Genomic DNA, 22,469 nt, shown 5'->3' with positions numbered 1-22,469 from the left:
TGCTATCCCGCAAGCAATCATGTCTTCCATTTAAATGTTTCCCTTATAAATCCTAACAAGTTTTACTGTTTTAAAATTAGATATCTTGTTTGTTTCTTTGTCTTCAAAATCCTTTCCACAGAACCCACCTGGCTCTCGACCAACTTGGGTATTCTAACCTGTATAGAATGTTCCGGCATCCATAGGGAAATGGGGGTCCATATTTCTCGCATTCAGTCTTTGGAACTAGACAAATTAGGAACTTCTGAACTCTTGGTAAGTAGTGACCCGTATTTTGGAAGAAAGCTTTAAGTTTATTGTCGTGAATATATTTAATACATTGCTTCAGGGTTTTTTGTTTCTGCTGAGTACAAAGAATTCTGATTCCTGAATTTAGTGAATTTGCATAGATATTTAAAATGTAAATTTTGTGGTATGTAACGTTGGCTATTTCTATTTTCTGTTCAAAGAACTGGTGAATCATATATTTCTAAAATTAGTTCAACTAAACTGGCTCTTTTCTTCTGGATTGGGCTTTTTCAAAGCTGCTTTTTTTCTTTGAGAATTAGTTTTTGTAGGATTCACTGTAATAGCGGTAAAGGGAGTTAGGGCTGAACGCACATGTTCCCTTTAGCTCGTGGCTTATGTTATTAAAAATAACTAAAGAGTTTTTCTCTGTTTTTGCTGTTTGTAAGTTTGTAAAAGTACACATGAATTGAGAGCGACCTGTTAGCTACTGTCGTAAAAGCAATCACTCCCCAACCCATAGCTTCATTAGGTGGTAAGGAAAAACCTTTGTGAAGGCAGGGTGCTTGTAACTCTCAAACGTGTGTTTCCCGTAACCCCTGCCCCTCCCAGCGCAGTTCACCTAACTTGGGAGCCCTCCTCATTCCAAGTTAAGGTGGTCCCCTCAGTACACGAGATGAAGAAAGAGAAGGCCCTCTTGCATCCCCCATGATGCCCTGTCTGGCAGTGAGCCCTGGTGCACTGAGAGAGATGCACCATCATACTGAGGGTGAAAGAGTTGGACGTAAAATAGGGCTCCCTCTCAGACAGAAGGCTCTTCAGCAGAGCCTGGGCGACTGTGAGGCTCAAAAATCTGAAGGCCAAGCTCACCACTAGCCTTGTCTGGAGAAAAGTACCCAAAAGTCAGGGCAGTTAGTCATGCAGCCAGCAGCCTCTGTCGTCTGAGCACCTGTTCAGCACTGCTGGTCTGTCTTGTGTGGTACGAGCCCCTTGATTTAGGAAGTATCATACTGGTGCTCGGCTCTCTAACTCACTTCAGGATGACAGAGAAAAGGCTCAAACCTGGTACCTGAAGCGTTCTTCTGTAGTGTGGAAATGGTGTCGCTCCATCTCCTTGACTTCTATTTATGAAACCCAGTTTTAAAACTAGAAACAGGGAGAGTCCAAATCCTAAACGCTTACTGTGCAATAAATCCAGGATTTTCCCCCAGAGACTGGATGCATGAGTGTTTCTTAAATTTCGCACTGATCCCCAAATTATCGGAACGACCAAAGGCCCTTTGGGACAAAATTTCTTGGAAGCAAAATGCTTCCTGAGGCGTCTTCATTAGTTGCCTGCAGCATCTTAATTTGTACCCCAAATATATAAGAATCCTACATTCTTTTCTGTCCGTGAGAGGAGATCTCAATCTACAAACGAGGCACGATGATGGTTGAAAAGCTGTTGCTGTTCGTTAAGCATTTAACCTAGATTCACATGTGGAAGCTGCTCTGCGTGATCTCAGATAGTTCGTGTATGTGTGTAGGACCACAGCCTATTCTGTTCCAGCATTTATCACACATACGGTAAAAATGACGGGTTTCTGGGCCGGCCTGGTGGCATAGTGGTTAAGTTCACACGCTCCACTTCAGCGGCCCAGGATTCACAGGTTCAGATCCAGAGTGCAGACCTACACACTGTTCATCAAGCCGTGGTGGCATGCTGTGGCAGCATCCCACATATAAAACAGAGGAAGATTGGCACAGATGTTAGCCCAGGGACAATCTTCCTTAAACGAAAAGAGAAAGATTGGCAACAGATGTTAGCTCAGGGCCAGTATTGCTCACCCAAAAAATAAATAAATAAATGATTATTGGTTTCTTATCAATGGCCCTGCTAGTCTCTGAGCCCCTATAGGAGGCAACATGGTTCACCTGTCTCTGTACTCCTAGCACTCTGAAGTTCGGGCCCTGACACATCATAGATGCTCAGTAAATATGTGTTGACCAGGTGGATGGGTGGTTTATATCATGAATCAAATAAAGGAAAATATATAATCGGACATCTGAAAAGTAAAGAATAGGAAACTTCTGACCTGGCAGTGCAGAGTTTGCTATATTGTGTTTTCTTTGTGTTACAGCTGGCCAAGAATGTAGGAAACAATAGTTTTAATGATATTATGGAAGCAAATTTACCCAGCCCCTCACCAAAGCCCACCCGTTCAAGTGATATGTAAGTAGTTCTAATGCGTTGAATTCTTTACCATTCTATAATTGTTTTTCTACCCTCCCAAAACACTTCTTGGTGGTTGTAGTTTTTTCCAGAGGAAATTCTATTATGAAGAAAAAGCAGAGTAAAAAACGTGTTTTGAAATATATTTCTGGAATGCACGGATCATTCCATCGTCCCCTTGTGCTGGGTCCTTGTGGCCACGTGCCTGCTCTGAGGGGGTAAAGCCTCCTCGGGACAATTATCTCTAAATCATGGCGCATCATGATAAATGAGGCACACAGAAGCAGTGGGAGAGTCATGTCAGACTGGCAAAACTCCAGGTACTTAGCAGCCCGCTCAGCAAGACTGTGGGGCAACACCTTCTGTCTCACGTGTTGCTGGTGGGAGGACAAGAGGTACGCTCTCCATGAGGAGCAAATTAGCCATATTTATCACAATTGCAAATTTATTAATCTTTGACTCAGCAGTCCCACTTGTGGGATTTATTCCTCCTCTCTCGTAGGAGAAGTTTACAAACAAAGTAAGTATCCATCCATAGGCATCTGATTAACTGTTTCATGGCATAACCACACAGTGAGACACATGCAAATGTAAAGAAGAATAAGGAAGCTTCTGTGTCCTGATTGGGGACATTCTCCACGTGGCTGTGAAGTAGAAACAGCAAGGTGCAGAGCATTGAGTGCACACGCTGCCTTTGGGGGGCTGAGGGCGGGAACAGGTGCACGTGTCCCCCCCGGCCCAGACCCACTATCCAAACTCAGGAACTGAATTTGGGTAAATTTGCTGACAAATCCCTCGCTTTCGAACTCTACTCCCTCTCTGGACTCAGACACGAAATAGGTTTTGGCAGTGAAGAATACATAAATGTATATATTTCTTTGAACCTGTGTTTGCGTGAAGACACACTGGGAAATACACAGGAAACTAATGAAAGTCCTTACTCTGGGGCGGGCATGGGCCTGAGACTCTCAACACCTATTTGTATCATTTTTATTTTTGAATCATGTGAATCTTCAAACCTACCCAAAAATGTTTACGTGGAATTTACAGTTTAAAATTTTTAAATACCATGGATGAAGAGGAGGAAAGAGATTTAATTCCAAGCCGAGCGCCAGGGGAGGCTGTGACGGAGATGCCAGCCTCCGTGCTCTGGCAGCCCCTCCCTGCTGGTTATTCAGGCTCCAGATTTGCTCAGCATGGAAACTCGTATGGGACTCATTCAAGGAGCATGTTATTTCCACTCTGAAGTCATGAAATAAAATCTCCCAGAAAGCCTCTCGGCAGTTGTTTTTTCTTGGATTCAGCAGATGCCTATTTTTCGTGTTTACTCTGTTCTGTTTACATATGTATGTATTGTGTTAGATGCTGGGGAAACAGCAGAACCAGACCGGATGTCAGCCCTGTCTTCATGATCCCAGAGGCCTAGAGAGGAAGAGAGGTATTAACCAGGGCAGTAAGCGGTTGATTAGTTAGTCATGGTTGTGGTAAGCGTCAGAAGAGAAGTTGGGCGTGTTGGGGCGTATGTAATACCCTCACCTTATCTGGGGACGTCTGGCTTAATGATGATGTCAAGCATCGTCCTAGCACAGAAGCAGTTGAGTGTCTTTTGCACACTAATGAGCATAAATTACACTGAGAAATAAGACTTTTCAGGAGGTAATTTGATCGTAAAACAACCATGAACAGATAGGATCTGAGGTTCTGAAGTCCCTTCACAGACTTGGTGACAGTAGGTGCTCGAGCACTCACGGTGCGGTCCTGCCCACACCAGCATTTCTGAAATGTTTCCACAACCCAGACCTCGAAGGCATCACTTGAGTAGAAGTTTCCTGGTAGCATGGATTTTATTTCCTGTGTCTCACGGGGGAGACTGCATCAGGACTGCCCCCGTCAGACCTGGGCCTCAGATGGTCATTTGGCCTCTGTGAGGCCTTCCCCTTCACAGTGTGTGCGACCCTCGGCATCTCTGGTGTGGTGGTGAAAGTCCTAGACTGCAGCCTGACCACTGGAGCAGAGCCTGGCCCTGCCGCTTCCTAAACCCTGTGATCTTAGCAGCTAACTCCAACTTTCTGTGCCTCAGTTTCCTCATATGAAAAAATGTACCAACCTCTTAGGAGTGGGAAGTATTAAAGGGGTTAACTAAAAAGTACTTGGAGCAGCCCTTGGCGTGGAGTGCTAGGTAAGTATTTACTATCATCATCGTCATCATCATTATTATAATTCTGTTATTTGGCCAGCAGCCTGGCAATGAGGTGAATCTCCTGTAACACGTAATTCAGTAACTCACCTGTTATTAAGCCACTTCTGTGTTCCAGGCACACTTTTAAGTACTGAAGATACAATAGGAAACAAGACAGTTCCTGTCCTGCTTATGTTCTGACTGGGGAAGGGAAACAGAGAATGAGAAACTAAATCCTGTAATTTCACACAGTGATAGGTGTTATAAAGACAGGGTAATGGGAGAAGGGCTGGAAGTGAAGGGGCATTTTCCTTAGGGCAGACAGGGGACATCTCTCAGGACATGACATTGGGGTGGGGATGTAAGGATGTGCAGGACACGCATGGGAGAGAGGGGCCAGCAGATGGAACAGTGACCACGGATGCCCTCAGCAGGCACAGGCTTGGTTAAATCGAGCCATCACAAGAAGGCAGTGTGGCTGGAGAGGACCGAGCAAGGAGAGTGGTGGGAGATGCCATGTGAAATGGAGGCAGGGCCAGGTCACACAGGGCCCTATAGGTCCTGGAATGTTTCTGGACTTTATTCTAGGTGTTATTGGGAGGTTTTAAACAGAGGGAGTGACGTGAGCTCAGTTATGTTTTACATTTAAAACCTTGAAGCTCATTGGTTCTCATTCAGAGGCACTTTTGTCCCCTAAGGACACATGGCAATGTCTGGAGATGTTTTGTTGTCATGACTTGGGCGGGTGCTACTGGAATCCAGTGGGCAGAGGCCAGGGATGCTGCTAAACATCCTACAATGCATAGGACAGCCATCCATAACAAAGAATTATTCAGCCCAAAATGTCAGTAGGGCTGAGGTTGAGACACGCAGCTGTAGCTGATGAGTGAAGGACACACTCTCTTGGGGGAGGTGGAGACAGACTAAAGAGACACGGTTAGACTAGATCCACTGAGAACTGGAGGTACATTGGACTAAGATGGTGGCAGTGAAGGTGGTGAAAAGTAATTGAATTCTCAATATATTTTGAAGGGGGGCCAAATATGGGGTGCTTAAGGGAATTGTCAGGATAACACTCTAGGTTATTGGCCTGTACCATTACCTGAACCAGGGTAGATGGGAAGGACCAGGTTTAGTGGGGACAAAAGAGGAAAGTTGTCTTTCATCAGCCGTAGGACTAGAGCTCTGGTGTCCAGACTTTCAGATGAGTCTATTTTCTGCCCTCCCAGTTGCCCCATGTCAGAAAGCCTTTGGTTGCCAGAGGACTATGGGCGGTGTGTCTAGAAAGAGTTGAACATACTGAGTCTAGTGAGAGCTCAGACTCTGCCCAGAGCCACAGAGTTAGAGACCCAAGGTTGGAGGTGACCTTCAGGGTGACCCCAAGGCATCTTCCCATGTGATACCTGAGTGCGCTCTGCATCATTTCTGCCAAATTATTGTTAGTGTCTGCATGATAGTTCCAGCAAGAGGAAGCCCCCTGCAGACCTTGCTGCAGCCTAGCTTAATGCTTGGGACAGTTGTCCCTGATGTAGCTCCCTGTAACTTTCCACCATTGATCTTGGTTCTGCCCTCTTGGATAATACTGAAAAAGAAGCTTTGAAATGAACCCATAGCCATGCATCACTCTGTGCCATCCCTATGCTCTTGCTTCCCCGGAAGGTAGTGAGTAAAGTAGGTGTGATTATGGATAGTTTACAGATGAGGAAACTGAAGTGTACCAAGAGCTTGATTTACCCAGGGCCACGAGCATTGCAGGTGATATCAGGCAAGCCATTTAATTCTTATGTCTGATGCTCCTTCCATCACAGAGTCGCTCCCTTTCAAACTTTCTGTAAGTCACATGCAGCGGGAGACTCAGAAGCCAGGCTTAGGCCATGCTTTCAGGTGTCTGAAAGTCTTCCAACTCACCAGGCTGTGCGATCCTCAGAGGACTTTACCTAAGCACAAAGGACACCGTGAATGTAAGATCTTGGTTACTGAGCGGAATCTACAAGTCACACAAGACTGTGTGCCACCATCAACCAGCTCAACTCTTTGCTGCCAAGCCAAAATGAAGGAAGAAGCATCAGCACAGTTTTAAACAGTGTCACCTGGCTGTGGGATGTGTGAAACGACAGCAGCTATCACAGATGGAATGGCTGTTTCTGAGCGAGAAACTTTATGTCCCTTGTGTTAGAGCCCTCTCAGAAAGAAGAAAGTGTACCTCTTAGGTGCTGTACCTTCTTTAGTTCAAAATATGCCAATGAATTATTGTCGCCATTTTCAGATGAAAAAAACTGAAGCTCTTGAAGATTAAGTATTTTGCCCAAAATCACATAGCTGGCATACTATAAAAGTAGACTTTGAATCCAAAATCTATTTATTGTCTTTTTTTTAATTGGCTCACGTACTGGGAAATTCAAAGGGTGAGTTCAGGTACAGCTGGATCCAGGATTTTGAACAATATCAACAGGATGCAAACTATCATCATCTGGACCCTAGCTCACTCTCGCTACTCTTGTCTCTCCTCTCCTCTGAGCTGGCTTCCATTTCAGCCTTTCCCCAAAGGTGGCAAAGGTAACCGTCAGTCCACTTAGGTCATATACTCACCCCTGCACCTGGGAGATGAGCTCAGAACCACGTGAGCTGAAGTAGAGAAGGGGTGAGTCCTCAAGAGCAGGAGAAATGCCCCCTGCCCCCTCAGCTCTTGGGCGTGTTTCCTGCAGCAGTCTGCTACTCCCGACAGACACCTCTGTGGGAAAGAAAGCTCGTCAGTGTCCTTCCAGAGCTTGGTGCTTGGCCTGTGCCAGGGGCTTTCAGGACAGCCTTTCTGTGACTCAGTTTCCTTACCTGTTGAAACAGGGAGTTACAGGGGCCGGCCCGGTGGCAAAGCAGTTAAGTTTGCATGTTCCACTTCTCAGCGGCCCGGGGCTCGCTGGTTTGGATCCCAGGTGCAGACATAACACCACTTGGCAAGCCATGCTGTGGTAGGCGTCCCACGTGTAAAGTAGAGGAAGGTGGGCACGGATGTTGGCTCAGGGCCAGTCTTCCTCAAAAAAAATAAAATAAAAATAAAACAGGGAGTTACATCAGATGCCTAAAATCCTTTCCACAATGCTCTCAGAACTTTTAATTGGTCTTTTAGAATTGTTTCAACTTTTTAACTTTTTAAATTTCTTTATATACTCATATGTATCTGAGTTTGAAGTGGTAAATAGATTTCTCGTGCTGTTGCTCCAGGGGGAAAAGAAATCTGCTGTTATCTGTGTTCCCGTTAACTTTGTAGCTATGTATTACCTGCGCATACTAGTAAATATATGTGTTTCTTCGTTCTGTCTTTCTTGGAATAACTTGCTCTAAAACCTGGTTTGTTTGAATGTTGAAAAGAAGTGTATCTTAATTAAAATAACTCTTCTCAAAGAGAACCATTATCAGAAAAATGTAAGTTTTCCGTAGCTCTTGGAAAATAAAAACTCTTCTTCCTTTTGTTTTGCTCTATTTTAGGACCGTACGGAAAGAGTATATCACTGCGAAGTATGTAGATCATAGATTTTCACGGAAGACCTGCTCATCGTCATCAGCTAAACTGAGTGAATTGCTTGAGGCCATCAAATCCAGGGATTTACTTGCACTAATTCAAGTCTATGCAGAGGGAGTCGAGCTGATGGAACCGCTGCTGGAACCCGGACAAGTAAGGCTTCACCGAGATCCTAAGCTGAAAAGGAGTGCAGAAAATCTGTTGAAAAGATGACTCCTTTTATCGTAACACCACATAATGAAGCTCTGATATGTTGAGTGACCGTGTCTAACTCAGGACAATTTGAGAGTGAAAAGGGTTGCTATGAATTGTCACTTTGGGGTAACTGACGTGAACGAAGCTGCTCTAGGCAAAGTCAGACTTACGATTACCCTGTTTTTATTTATCCTTTCCTTGTTAGGAGCTCGGGGAAACAGCCCTTCATCTTGCAGTCCGAACTGCAGACCAGACATCTCTCCATTTGGTTGACTTCCTCGTACAAAACTGGTATGCTTTTTGTTTTCTCTGAATATGCCTTGTAAGTTAACACAAATCAGTCCTATCAGTGGCCTAGATTAGGAATCACAAAGAGCCAGAAATTATTTTAGGCTTTGCAGGCTTGAGGCCTCTGTCAAAGCTATTCAACTCTGCCATCATGGTGTGAAAGTAGCCATAGGCAATATGTAAATACGTGAGCGTGGCCATGTTCCAATAAAGCTTTATTTACAAAAACAAATAGAGGGCCAGATATGGCCTGAGGGCTGTGGTTTGCCAACCTCTGATCTAGATAAGTATGAAATCCTGTTGTGTTCAAAACTTGCTGCATTAGGAGAGGTTGAAAGTGAGAATTAACAGCACAGGGTCAGCAGGATCTTTGAGTTGTCATTGTTCCTAAGTTTAATAAAAGACAGCAGTGCATATGGCTGACTCAATAGCTAATTCAAATTTGGGAGGTACTAAAAGCAGTATAATATTGGACACAGGAGGTTTGGGCTTGCTGGATTCTCTATTAGGTAGTTCTGTAAGCCACAGATTATAAGGAGGAGCTGGAGCTCATCCAAAGACGAAGATCAAAATAGTGAGTGGATTTGAACCCATATATGGAGAATGGTGCCAGGATATAAGCCAAATAGTGTGAACGCCCCAGCCTCTTCCGTAGAGGTAGTACAGTGTAGTGGTTAGGAGCTGCCTCTGGAGCCATCTGCCTGTGTTCACATCCCTGCTCTGTCGTCCGTATCTTAATAATCTTGAAGGCAAGCACTTGACCCTGTCTGTGCCTCAGTGTTTTCATCTATAAAATAAAGGTTATGATAGTACCTACCCCATAGGGTGGTTTGAAGATTAAATGAGCTAATACTGTCACATAGTAGACACTCAAGAAATGCTGGTTTTTATTGTCATTATGTTGCTTATAGATTTAGGTATAGTGTTAGAAATATAATTTTCCCTGCTTATAATAAGTAGATCTCAAATTTGACTCAGGCATTAGCACAAAAGTAAGTGGTTAATCTGTAGTTTTAAGTTATAGGGTGTCATTTTTTTCTAAGAATATTTTGATGTTTTCAGTGGGAACCTGGACAAGCAGACAGCCCTGGGAAATACGGCCCTGCACTACTGCAGCATGTACAGTAAGCCTGAGTGTTTGAAGCTGCTTCTCAGGAGCAAGCCCACCGTGGATGTCGGTAAGAGTGCGGCGGGTGTCTCTTAGGAACCATAGTAGGAGCGTTTGGTTGGCTAAAACTGAGACTTGCATGTTACGTTATAATTTGATTATTGTTCCTTGCCTCTTCAAGATATATGCTTAGATAATTATGCCGAGTTATTTTGCCCTCCTTTAGTTAACCAGGCTGGAGAGACTGCCCTGGACATAGCAAAGAGACTGAAAGCTACCCAGTGTGAAGATCTGGTAAGCAGAAATGGAAGTGGGAGACTCATTAGACCCCAACTTAAAACGTCATTCTGAGAAACTGGCATTGGTGATAAAAGAAGCAGGTTCCTTTGTTTGAACATTAGTAGAGAAATTTAGACAGGCACTAAGACTACATTTGATAAAAATGGTTAAATGATGAGTTTGTCATCCATGTGTCTTTTGACTACAGTTATGAGGCAGGAGCTGAAAGGCGTTTGAGCAGTGTTATTACCAGACAGGCTTGTGGACTGAGGTCTCGCTTTTTATCTCCCAGACCGTAAGGCTTTCTCTGTAGCTTGACAGTAAAGAAGACTTGTTTGGGAAGGCAATTCCAAAACTTTGGCAAGTAAAGTTCAGAGTGTAACGGTTTTAAAGTGTGAACGCACCGCCCCCCCTCCACCCTCCCAGGCTGTGCGCACTCACCTTTTTGATCCCCTTGGTTCTTGCTTCTTACTCTGGGCTGAGCATGATTCTCTGAACCACAGGACAGGAGGATCTGGGAGAGCTGCCTTCCATTCCTTGGAGCGTCTGCTAAGTGCCAGGTTCCAGATCCAGCCCAGCAGTTGTCCTTCTGTAATCTCTTAAGAACCCTTTGAGGAAGCTACAGTTATCCCTATGCCCATTTTATGGATAAGAAAAGTGGACATGGATTGAACTGGGACTGTCTCACTTCAAAGACCAACGCTCATACTTGACTAACTCTCATTTCACCTTCCGGCCAGGATTTCCCATTTTGAGGCTCATTTGAATATTAAGAAAGTATTTAATTTTGGAGAGAAGTCAAGTCATCGAAATAAGGAAGGCTCTGCCTGTATTTCTTCGCAGTTCCTCTTCAGCCCTGTAGCAGCCCAGCTTGTACAATGAGTTTTGCCTACACTGCAGCTACCGGCGGTTCATTTGAAACCAGGGATAAGATGAATTTGCTCCATGTTTATATAATCTTAGGGTGTTTGGCATTTAAATTAAGATGGTTCCACCTGTTGTTGCTTTCAGCTTTCCCAGGCTAAGTCTGGAAAGTTCAATCCACATGTCCACGTAGAATATGAGTGGAATCTTCGACAGGAGGAGATGGATGAAAGCGATGATGATCTGGATGACAAGGTGAGTGTGAATAATGCCTGAGAATTACTAAACCCTTCTCCCACTTACTCTACACTCTGTGGACAAGATCCATTCTTCGTGAGATTGATTTCAGTCCTGGGACCTGATGTACTAGGGCCATTTTCTTTGGTCAGTCTTTAGTCCTTGTTGGGTGCCACTTAATAGCTGTATTAGAGTTCTCCAGAGAAGCCGAGCCATGAGGATGTATGGAAAGAGAGAAAGAGAGGAATTTATTTTAAGGAACTGTCTCACATGATCTTGGGGGCTGCAAAGGCCGGCATCCATGGGCGGGCTGGCAGGCTGGCAATTCCTGCAGGAGCTAAGGTAGAGTCTTGAGTCTGAAGGCAGTCTAGTCTGGAAGCAGAATTCCTTCTTCAGGGGTCCTCAGTCTTTTCTCTTAAGCCCTTCAACTGATTAGATGAAGCCCCTCCATATTATGGAGGGTAATCTTCTTTACTCAGAATCTGATTTAAATGTTAATCACATCTAAAAAATACCTTCACAGCAACATCTAGACTGGTGTTTGATCAAACACCTGGGCACCATAGCCTCGCCAAGTTGACACATAAAATTAGCCATCAAAACAGTTAATTAATAAACAGAAAGTCATCATTTATTGAGTACTTAAATACGGAGTAAGCAGCAGAAGGCATGCCTGTGTTATCTCAGACCATCTGTACCGAAAGCCCACTATGGCATTATCATTGCCCCCGTTTTACCGAAGGAAACACTGACACACACAGATTTTGCAACTCGTCTGAAGTCCTACAGCTCCTAGAGACAGTCTCGGGGATTAAAGCCAGTTCTGTCTGACTCGCACAGGTAGTTCTTAACTACCTCTGAAGGTTCGGTCCTGCGTTTTTCATCAGACATGTATTGAGCATTTCCTCTGTCCCAGGCAGGGTGTACGGAATGGTCAGGGATGGTCATAGAGAGGTGTCCTAAAGGCATGTACCACTTAGAGAAGAGGTCAGTTCTAACACAGTGGATGCCATGATAATGAGAGTGGGGAAGTTCCTGAGAACGTCCAGAGGACAGAGCAACTGCCTCTGCCCTGGCCTGCAGCAAAGACCTTATCAAGGAAGTCGCATTGGAGATGGGTTTCTGAGGGGAGGGAGGAGCTTGCCAGGCAAAGGAGGAAGAGGAACGCATCCCTCCAGGGAGAGAGAGGAGCCTGTGCCGAGGCCAGGGGCTGTGACGGAGCCTGGAGTCTGAGGGTGGTTAGAAGCGTGGTGTGTGGGGTGCCTTTGCTTGGGGAGAGGCGGGAGGCTGCGCTGCAGAGCCAGACAGCCCAGATCACGAAGGGCATTGCAGGCCAAGTTTGGCCTCTTGGCTTTTATCCAAGGAGTCACAGGCCAACAGAGGTTTATTGTCCGAAGAGCAAGGTTTCCTACCAGCTCTGGCCACAGTGTGGAAAATGGGCTAGAATTTAAAGAAACTAGAGTCAGGGTCTGTTCAGGAGGCCAGTGCTTCCAGTGGGAGCTGGTGGGTGTGTGCTCTGGGAATGGGTCTGAAAGTTGTCTGTGAGCTCCCCGTGCAGCACCCCGTGGTCTGGACAACACTGAGGTGTCTAACTTGGGAAGTTGCATGGATCCTGCTGCTGTCAACAGGAGTGCAAACACCAGTGACCCCTCACAGGGAGGTGGAAATGGTTTGGAATCCAAGAGATTGGGGTGGGATCTACAGATCTGAGTCATCAGTATTAGAGGTCAGTCAAAGCCACAGGTGTGGAGGAGGTTACTTTCTAAGAGGATGTAAAATGAGAAGAAAGGTGAGGATGGAGAACTTGGACATGAAAGGGTTGAGCAGGAAGGAAAAGTGAAGGTCATAGATTACAAATGCAGCGGGTGGAAAACCGTTCAGCTGTTGGTGAAAGTGTCCTGCATGGGTGGGCATTTGTCAATTGAAAGTTAACTCTAACTGTGACCTCTCGCTTCTGAATACTGCTGGTCGCTAACCAGTGTCTCCCTCATGTGACTGGTAAGGGTGACGTGAGAATCACAAGTGTGGTTTCTGGATCTTTCGCTTGTACCGTGTCGTGGCTCTTAGGCTCCCATTGTAAGCACTGAGAGCTGCAGGAACGCAGATTCCCAACAAGCCCACCCTGCAGCGGTCCTCTGTACACCTGAAGCGTAGTCCTTGATTATTGTCTCACCCCCTGCCCTGTGCTTTCATCTGCCAGCCGAGCCCAGTCAAGAAAGAGCGCTCCCCAAGACCTCAGAGCTTCTGCCACTCCTCCAGTATCTCCCCCCAGGACAAGCTGTCACTGCCGGGATTCAGCACTCCAAGGGACAAACAGCGGCTCTCCTACGGCGCCTTCACCAACCAGATCTTCGTCTCAAGCACAGACTCGCCCACGTCACCAACCTCGGAGGCGCCTCCACTGCCTCCTAGAAACGCCGGGAAAGGTACGGGCTTCGGGAAGGGCCTTGTGACTCCCTCCTCAAAGCTGGTGGTCAACCCAGCTTTGGGGTAAAAACTGCGAGGAGCATTTGAGTGGCAGAGTACGGAATGTGATGTCAGGGACAGTTTGAAATAGGGACCTTGCCATTTGCCAAGCACTCGTGCATTATCTCATGTTAACCTCACACAGTCCTGTGAGGTATGTGCTTTTGTGCGCATTTCACAGATGAGGAAACTGAGGCTTAAGGAGGTAGAATGACTTGCCCAAGGTCACACACCCGGTAAATGGTAGAGTTGAGATTGAGTCTAAGGTCCACATAGGCTCCAAAACCTGTGCTCTTTCCTGTATAACATGGGATGGAACTTCAGGTCTTTGGAAAGTTCTTTCCTCTGTGCTGAGATGCCTCTCTCCAGAAGACATTCATAGCAGCAGTGATAGTTATGAAGTACTTGCCTTAAGAGGGGCACTCAGCCCAGCACTTCCCATTTCATGCTCACAAAATGGGGTCGGTACTACAGTTGCTAGCATCATGCAGACGAGGGGACTGTGGTTCACAGACGTTGAGTAATTCGCCTACGGTTCTCAGCTGTTTGGGATTCTGACCCAGGTGCTGTGACCTGAGCCCACAGTCCTTATGCCCTCTGATGAGGACTGCTTTTCCATGGGACACACATGGGGCAGAATCTTACCCAGAGGAGGGTTCTTATGCAGTGCTTTGTCAAATGCCTCTGCAGGGCAAGCACCACGGGCTACAGTCCACCGCTCCATTCTGTAGCAACAAAGAGCTGCTCGTGGATGCTGAATCCACAGTGTGCCCTGCTCAGAAGGGCGATGTGTTCCCACCTGTGCAGGGATAATTCGAGGCACAGAATTCCCAGCATTAAAGGGTCACCCCAGCCAGGGGGACATTGAGAGGTACCCAGAGCTGTCACTTTGACTTTGGTCTCAGCCAGTAAATCCAAACGCAGGGTTCTCCTGTGCCCTCAGCTCATGCTAACGCAGGTTTTGGGGCCCCTCAGTACACAATGCCGTGCCTATGTGAATCACACTGGGGCTATTTTCTGGGAAATGTGAGCTTTATTCAAAACAGTGTTTTTTCAGAGCTTATTCTCCATTCAGATAGTGTTATAAATGGGAGCTGTGTTCTTAGACCGCAAATGGCCTCATAGATCATGAAATAACGGAGAAAAGTTAAAATAAGGCTTTGGCATGAACGGTGCTCATCAAGGATAACCATTGACCATAAGAGTAACAGCACTTGTAAGCCAAAGGGTTAACCTGCTGGTGTTTTTCTTACTGTTCCATGAATTATGCTAGAATGTACGTACATAAGGCGTCGGAATCCTTTTTAAATCGCTAACACTGCAGGTCGCAGATCAGTAGTACTATTGCTGCTCACCTCTGGGTAGCGACATTCCCCATCAGGATGGCAATCCGAGAGGAACAGAGATTCCCTTTCTGCACCCTAAAGAGGACTGTGAGAAACCTCCAGACCAAAGGAAATGATCGAAGAAGTCACTCTGTAAGGTTCACATCCACTAATTAGGGTTACTGACAAGGGGTGATGAGCTGTCTACAGGCAGGGCCTGCGCCTGCTCAGAGATCCTCCAGGTAACTGAGAACCTTGCAAAGGTCTACGGGAGAAAAGGACACCAGAGTGCTGGGGCCCAGAGGCTGCCTCACCTCCCCCACCCGCTCGTCATTTTATCTCAAGAGAACACGGAAACCCATAAAATACACTCTCTGACTCAGCGCCAAGCATCTCTCTTCTGCCTGAAGAAATTCTAACTAGCTCTTTACCAAAGGCCCAGAAGACAGAGACCAAATTTATTCAGTGACCCAGCTGCCGAGACAAGTGCTTAGAGACTTGGCCGCGCAACCGTGGTCAGCTAAGGATACACTGCTTGCCCTCCACCCCCCAAAAATCCCGTCCTTGAAAACAGAAACCCCTTTTTACCGAACTCAGTGTTCTTCCAGGCCGCTCTTAGCAGGACGTCGTATTCGGAGACTTAGCCCGAGCAGGTGAGACGGGAGCACAGCCTTCACGTGACTTTTGTGAGGAACTGGAAATGTGAGCCACGTCTCGTGGCTAGGTTGGCTCGTGTGCCCTCACATTTGGAAAAGTGATAATGGTTAGAAGGGAGTTCTTAGAAGACATTGTTGAAGATCAGCTGACGCTCTGTGCACAGATAATTCTCTGTTTTGAAACCCTTACACTTTTTTCGTTTCCTTCATTGAGCTGATAGAACCATTTGCAGGAAAACAAGGACATCTTGAATCTGCCATTTGGGTTGCTCATCTTCCATGGCAAGTAACGAGGAGGTCTCTGCTCGCAGCAGACGCCATTTCCACAACTGTGAGTGTAGGGGTCTGAAGATGAGGGCTTCCAGGGAGGCAGAAAGAGACGCTCATGAAGTCCCCCCGATAAGAGGAATGCGGAGGGGAGAAGTAGGAAGAATTAGTCTGAATCCAGCTCAGGAGTGTTTTCAAGAAACTCCAGCTGCCTCATCAAAATGCAAGGAAGTTGGACCTAAATTGCCACCAAGAAAAACCCTGTTATGTTAAAGCAGAGCTGCAGGCCAGGTCAGAAGAACTCAGCGATCCAGAGCCCCACACTCACCACCCTTCAGCCTTCGACAGAATCCCTTTGCTGCCTAACCCCTCTTCAGATGCGATGTCCAACGAGACTAAATTAAAGCTACAAATTTGAGTCTGCAGAAGTTTGTTACTCCTGATCAGCGGTTCCCCACCACCCCCCACTTTACTATGTTTGTTAAGACTAGACGTTCTTCAGTCTTGCCAAGATTGGCTTTTTTTAGTCTTTAAGTTAAGATTATGTTGTAGGACCTGCATTTTTTAGAGCTAAAAGGATGCTGAAAGATTAACCCAACCTGCAACCCATGGTACAGCTCAGAAAACCGAGCCCTAGAAAGGTTAAGGAACTTACTTCAGGTCACACAGTGGCTAAAAGAGGATGGAAAACTAAAATGGGCCTTCAGATGTCAAACAAGATCTTCTAGCTTCTTCTTTTCCATGTTGGGGAAGATGGTCTGTTTCTGTCTTGCCTTCCTCATGGAATTGCCGTCAGGATGCGATGAGGCAATATATGGAGAAAGCTTTGTGTAAAACGCAAAGCCTGGGCTGCTGTGAGAGACTCCTGGTAGGATTGTTAGGCTGTGACTCTACAGATGTTTCTAGCATGTGGTGAGCAACTTGATACCTATCCCACAGAACAGGTACTTGAAACAGATATTGCTCGTTTATGGTGTGTTTGTTTTACTCTATTTGTAAGTAAGTTTAAGCTGTAGAACTGCGGTTTTCTCACATTGTACAGTTCCATCCCTTTTACTTAGCGATGACAGAACTGTACCTGACATGAGACAGTCCTGGAGATCAGTGGGAAGTGGGATTAATGATTAGTGGGAAGGACAGGAAGCATTTAGCTCCGCATCTGGCACATAGTGAGTGCCCCCTGGAGCCTGTGCTGCTGGCATTGGGGCCACTCCAACTCCTCAGCCCTGAAAGGGTCCTTTTGGGAATAGGGCTGGTGAGGTCCCCCAGGTCTGGTAAAGCAGCAGGTACTCTGAACAGTGAAACTCTGCACGATGTAGACACCTTAACTCAGGAAAGGATTTGTTACATCAGTGAATGATAAATTTGATCTCGAGAAATTTATTTAACTTAGTTAAAAGAACTAACTTTTCTGGGACCAGCCCCTTGCCATAGTGGTTAAGTTCATGTGCTCTGCTTCTGCAGCCCGGAGTTCATGGGTTTGGATCCCGGGCACGGACCTACATACCACTCATCAACCCACACTGTGGCAGCATCCCACATACAAAATAGAGGAAGATTGGCACGGATGTTAGCTCAGGGACAGTCTTCCTCAAGGAGAACAAAGAAGATTGGCAATAGATGTTAGCTCAAGGCAAATCTTCCTCACCAAAAAAAAAAACCTAACTTTTCAAGCTTCTAGAAACACCAACAACTGATAGGCTAACTACAATTCATTCCCATCTGCTCATGAAGTCAGTCCCCTAGAGTCAGGCGTAACGCAGCCCTCTGAGTGTTGTCTGGATGCCTCTGAGCATTCACCCTGCACTTCGTATGTGTCTTCTGTGATGTGGCCTCCCTGCTTCACACGGACCCTAGCCCCGGTCTGATAAGCTGGCAGGACATCCACACAAGGCATCCTGAGGCCCCCACAAATGCTTGTTCACAACTGCTCAGTGTCACGGAGAGTATCACACCAGATGCCACCCTTGCCTTCAACTCAGGTGAAGAGTCAAATACCCTCCTTAATCTAAGAATAGAGCTAGAGAGTAACACACTATCGAAGGCAGATCCACCCGTCGAGCCAGACCACAGCCACCTGGACAGCTGCGAGCCCCTGTGAAGCCAAACTTGATTTTCTCCTCTTCCAGGAAGCCTTTGTCCCCTTGCCCCACCCAGGAGACTGGGGTTCCTTCCCCCATTAGTGCCAGTCCTGTCCCTGCCCTGGTCTCACTGTAACATGTAGCTGATCTCGCTGAGTTTCAGGTCTTCATCTGGAAAATAAGGAATGGCCGTCTGCCTTACTGGTCACTGCTTGGAGAACGTGGAACAGTGTCTATAAAGTGACTTGCACACAGCGAGCATTCAATACGCGGGAGTTTGTTTGATCCTGCTGCATCGCTCAGGTCAACAAACGTTCTGGGCACTGGGAAGGCAGCAAAGAGTAGAGAAGGAGCACCCACTTTGGAGCTCACCCTTCAGCGGGAGAGGGAGCCGAGCGATGTGCCATAGGGGCAGCACTGGGCTCACTGTGGGCGCAGGGAGGAGAGGCGCCTCTTGCAGCCTTGAGGAGAGGCCCGAGGAAGTCTTTGTCTCACTGTCTCCCGCTTACAAGACCAAACCCCTCAAGCACAGGGGCTGTGAGTGAGCTGTCCTGGCATCCCTGGTGTAGGGGGTAGGGTGCTCCACCTGTGCTTGTTGAATGAATAATCAGCCGAATCAGTGAGAGCATATGCCAGAAATACGTGGCTGGAGTAAGGAGGGGCCACTCATGAAACTAAACCGGATGTCCTGGGGATGTGACCATTGACTTGCTGAAAATCTACAGAACGTTTGCAGCATTATGCTAGTACACAGTTGTGTAAGCATCCTGTACACCATTTCTCCAACCTTCATTTGAGGTCTGTGGCGATAGTTAGAGAAGGCAGAGGGGAGTGGAGAGGGAAGACCTCCTTGGGATGTGAAGGTGGCCTGCTATCATGAAAGTGCACTCCTGGACGATTCTGACTTGCCCTGGAAATATTTTCCTATTAGCAGCATTATTCATATATTGATGACTGTACAGTTTCCTGGATTTTTTATCTCAGCCATTTGGATGGCTGGATTTTAAAGCTTCCCGTGGGCTGCTTTCCTTTATTGATGTTGGATTTTTTTCTTTTTTTGGTCCTATTATCAGTCTCCCCCAAACCTTTTTAAAGCATTACACATCTGTCACCTTGTCACTTGCTGGCCGAGAGGCCATCTGTGATGTTTGCCCTCAGCAGTGGCACTGGCACAGGCTCGCTAGCAAAGTCACCTGACTGCCAGGGTGTGGAAAGGGAAGCCGGGGAAATCCTTGTTGTGCTTCTTGTGGGTAGGAATGTGTGAGTCATTGTTGAAGAACCACCCCTGAGCCCCTTGAATCCTGGTGCTGTTCTCTTAATTACCAGTGTCCTGGACGGAGATTGAAGGATAAGAGAATAGCTGATGCCGTGTTCTGCATGTAGCGCGGTGTCATGCCTGGCGTCACACTGCTGTGTGGGAATCCTGGCCGACTCTGCCGCTGACTTACTGCGCGTGCCTGCACACTCCACTCCACCTCACCGTACCTCTGTTTCCCCATCTGAGCATGGAGACGATAATAGGTTCTTCCTTCTATACCCACAGTTCTTCTCTAGATGAATATATCGTGTCTTTATTTACTTTTTAAAGTAACAAACTTTTCACTCTTAAGCTCTATACTATGAAAACCATTAAAAAATAATAAAATTTTCATTTGTATTGTCCAGAGCTGTATAAATATTACATGTCATTAACACTTATATATGGCATGTTAGAATATGTAAATTCACTTATACAGACTATTTTTTTCAAAAATTATCAGGATAATTTGTAAAGCCATCTTCTGGATCCTGTTTTTCTTTGAAGTTTCAAAAATGTACTTTTATTTGGTCTCCCAGCATAGAAGAACTCTGGGTTTTCTGTTTTACTGAAAACCAAAGGTACAAGGATATTGAAAAAGAATCCTGTCTTACACCATGAATTACTTCCACAGACTTACATTGAGTGCCCAGGGTGTACCAGGCTCTGAGGGGAGAAAGACAATGTGGATCTTGCCCTCAGGAAGCTTGCAGCCTGGGAAGGCACAGCTCTCACACGAGGTAGAGACCATCTAGTCTGTTAAGCCTTGTGAAGTTCAGAGATAGAAGCAATTGTTCCAGGACCAAGGGGATGGATTAGAGAAGGCTCCTGGATGAGGTTACATCGGAGCAGACTTTTAGCAGATGCACACAGTTAAGTCTCTGAATGTTCCAGCCGGGTGGACGTGGTGCATTCATAGGAAGGGAAGCAGGGCACTGTCGGCTGAGCGCCCGGCCTCGAGTCACACAGAGCCCACTTCACTCGCTGTGACTGGCCAGTTATAAACTGAGCCTCGGGTCTTACCCTTAAGATAGGTGGTCATGAGGTCGTGATAACAAAACTGCTTTATAAGATGAGCTCTAGATAATGTGTATTAAACTCATGTGTATTAGGTTAGGCACACAACACTCAGTAAATGGTAGCTCTGGAGAATTTAGGAAACGGAGAAGGAGATTTGAAAAACGTGCTGATTGTGATTTTAGGAATGGATTTTTTTATATGTATATGCTTAGGTGTAGGTGAATGATTTTTCAGAAGGGCAGTTTTTCTGGGCTTAACATGAATGGATTTCCTTGTTGTTGAAGATGGAATCCTGTCTGGTGAGATTTGATTCAAACCACCTCTGTGGTCAAGAAGATGATGTTTTCCCATGCGGGAGCTTTCATGACCAGAGGAAATGTCAGTTCCCGGGAGGGTCTCGGGAGATAGCTTCAGCCTTTCGAGCCTTTAAGTGGTTGGGCCCAGGAACATGGAACAAGTGCTTTGGCCTGCAGGCTACTGTTGGGCTGCCGGCGTGAGCACGGCGGCTTCAGAGATGTACAGTGTCGTCGTGTGCCTGAGCTTCCTGAGCTCGGGCCACGTGCTGGGCACACTTCAGAGGTGGAGACCTCAGTCAGAGGCCCCCCTGAGCTGATGACATTGAGGTGCCCTTGGCGGCACAGCTCAGGGGCGTCCAGTGGGGACCACTAGAGTTAAAGGCAGGGCAGAAGGTGCAGATGCAGGGACCAGGAGGCTGTTGGAGATGCAGGACAGCAACCCAGGCATGTGACCCTCAGGAAGAGCTGAGGGGCTCTCTGTCTCCTCTTAGAAGACCTTCTGATAACTTCACTAACCTCAGAATTATTCATAGCAGCTTTGGAAGACTCGACGCATATTTTTAAGACAAAGAATTAGACGATATTTGACATGATAGCCGATGTTAGTGGCAAATGAGGTTTGGGACGTTTTCCCCTTGCTGGCACAGGCCCTGGCAGAGTCAAGGGAGAAAATTGACTGTGCATGTCTCCCGCACATCTATTAACCTTGCCTCTTAACTCCTTTTTGAGTTTGTTTGATGCTGTGTTTATTCTTTTTTATTTATTTTTTTTTGTTTTAGCTTTCTTTACCCTGCCAGAATTGCTTCTTTCCTGACTGAGCTAATATTCAGGTGTATTTTCATAAAACATCCCCTTTAGTGCTTAGAGAGCCATTACTCATTTTGGAAGTCTTCTCAGCTCCTTAAATCTTAAAAAAATGGTCTGCTTTTCTGGGGTCTAACATAGTGTTTTTCAACCTTTTTTAACTGATGCCCTACCAGCCAAGAGGATGTTGTGGCACCTTCCTTTCTGTAGCTTCTATTACAAAACAATAAGTGGGTCTGTGTTTGTTTTCTATGACAGATTATGGTATTGAATATTCCTTTCTAAACTTAACACTGTCCCTCCCTATTTCCCCTTCTCCGTAGTTTTTGATCAGTCACCCTAGGTGAGACATACTGTCTTCCTTAAGAATCACGAGCCTTAAAATGATAGAAGTTAGCAGTTTATTCGTTTATTTGTTCAGTACTTTGTTACCAAATTCAGTTTCCTCTATACCAGGCCAGAGACCAGCCTCGCCCGAGTAGAGCCTGCAGCCTGGTGGGGGAGACAGGCAATAAGCAAGTACACAGAGACAAATAATTACAGGTTGTAATAGCTGATGTGGAGAAGACAAGTCTGTAATGACATGTGGAACACTGATCCCTTCATTTTTGAAATGATGACTCAGGAGGCCTGATTTTGCTTGGTCGGTAGTTATAGGACGACACTGGTCCGGTTGCTCCTAAAATCACGCACACATACACCTTTGCCCAGAGACGTGGCTCCCTTAGCATTTTGTCTCTGGCAGTTTTTGTCTCCCTGCAGGGTTTGGAACTGATTGAAGGACCTTTCACATGCAGTGCGTCAAAAAATCCCTAGATGGCGATGAAGAGGAAATCGCTGGAGAATCCCGGCATTGTCTATTATCTATTCTCCATTTATTTCCAAGAGGAAAGTTACACTTCCTAATACTGAGCATCTGTTGTTGTTTTCCTCGTGTGCCCAGGGCAGGAAATGCTGCTCTGGCGTTCAGGAACAGCAGCATCAAGATGGGTGTGCCCCTCGCCAGTCCCAGCTCTGCCCCTCACGACCCTAGAAGCTTAGTCCCGCCAGGGCCCCGCTTCCCCGGCTGCAAAATGGGGACTAATAGCTGACCCAGCACCTCACGGGGTTGTTATGCATATCAAGCGGAGTGGCGTGTACGAGCATATTTTGA

The 22,469-nt window shown here is 46.3% G+C and overlaps 1 protein-coding gene and 1 long non-coding RNA gene across 4 annotated transcripts in view; one reads left to right on the top strand and one right to left on the bottom strand.

Annotated features, from left to right (window-relative positions):
* Window positions 1-22,469, top strand: part of ASAP1 (ArfGAP with SH3 domain, ankyrin repeat and PH domain 1) — a 343,885-nt gene that overhangs the window by 295,204 nt on the left and 26,212 nt on the right. For all 3 annotated transcript variants that reach the window (XM_044781189.2, XM_044781186.2, XM_070481609.1), the window contains exons 17-24: window positions 122-255; window positions 2,346-2,437; window positions 8,100-8,286; window positions 8,534-8,619; window positions 9,679-9,794; window positions 9,951-10,018; window positions 11,015-11,122; window positions 13,305-13,530. In XM_044781189.2, coding sequence (XP_044637124.1) covers window positions 122-255; window positions 2,346-2,437; window positions 8,100-8,286; window positions 8,534-8,619; window positions 9,679-9,794; window positions 9,951-10,018; window positions 11,015-11,122; window positions 13,305-13,530 — 1,017 coding nt within the window. The remainder of the gene's footprint in view (window positions 1-121; window positions 256-2,345; window positions 2,438-8,099; window positions 8,287-8,533; window positions 8,620-9,678; window positions 9,795-9,950; window positions 10,019-11,014; window positions 11,123-13,304; window positions 13,531-22,469) is intronic.
* LOC139039939 (uncharacterized) lies at window positions 6,369-7,641 on the bottom strand. The gene is made up of 3 exons (XR_011493376.1): window positions 7,446-7,641; window positions 7,206-7,347; window positions 6,369-6,553 (listed from the first exon to the last, which is right to left on the bottom strand). It is a non-coding gene; the product is annotated as an uncharacterized lncRNA (long non-coding RNA).

Source organism: Equus asinus, chromosome 12 (assembly GCF_041296235.1).
Source record: "Equus asinus isolate D_3611 breed Donkey chromosome 12, EquAss-T2T_v2, whole genome shotgun sequence".
Classification (NCBI taxonomy): Eukaryota; Metazoa; Chordata; class Mammalia; order Perissodactyla; family Equidae; genus Equus; species Equus asinus.
Note: the sequence above shows the minus strand (reverse complement) of the source record. Positions and strands in the feature narration are given on the sequence as shown.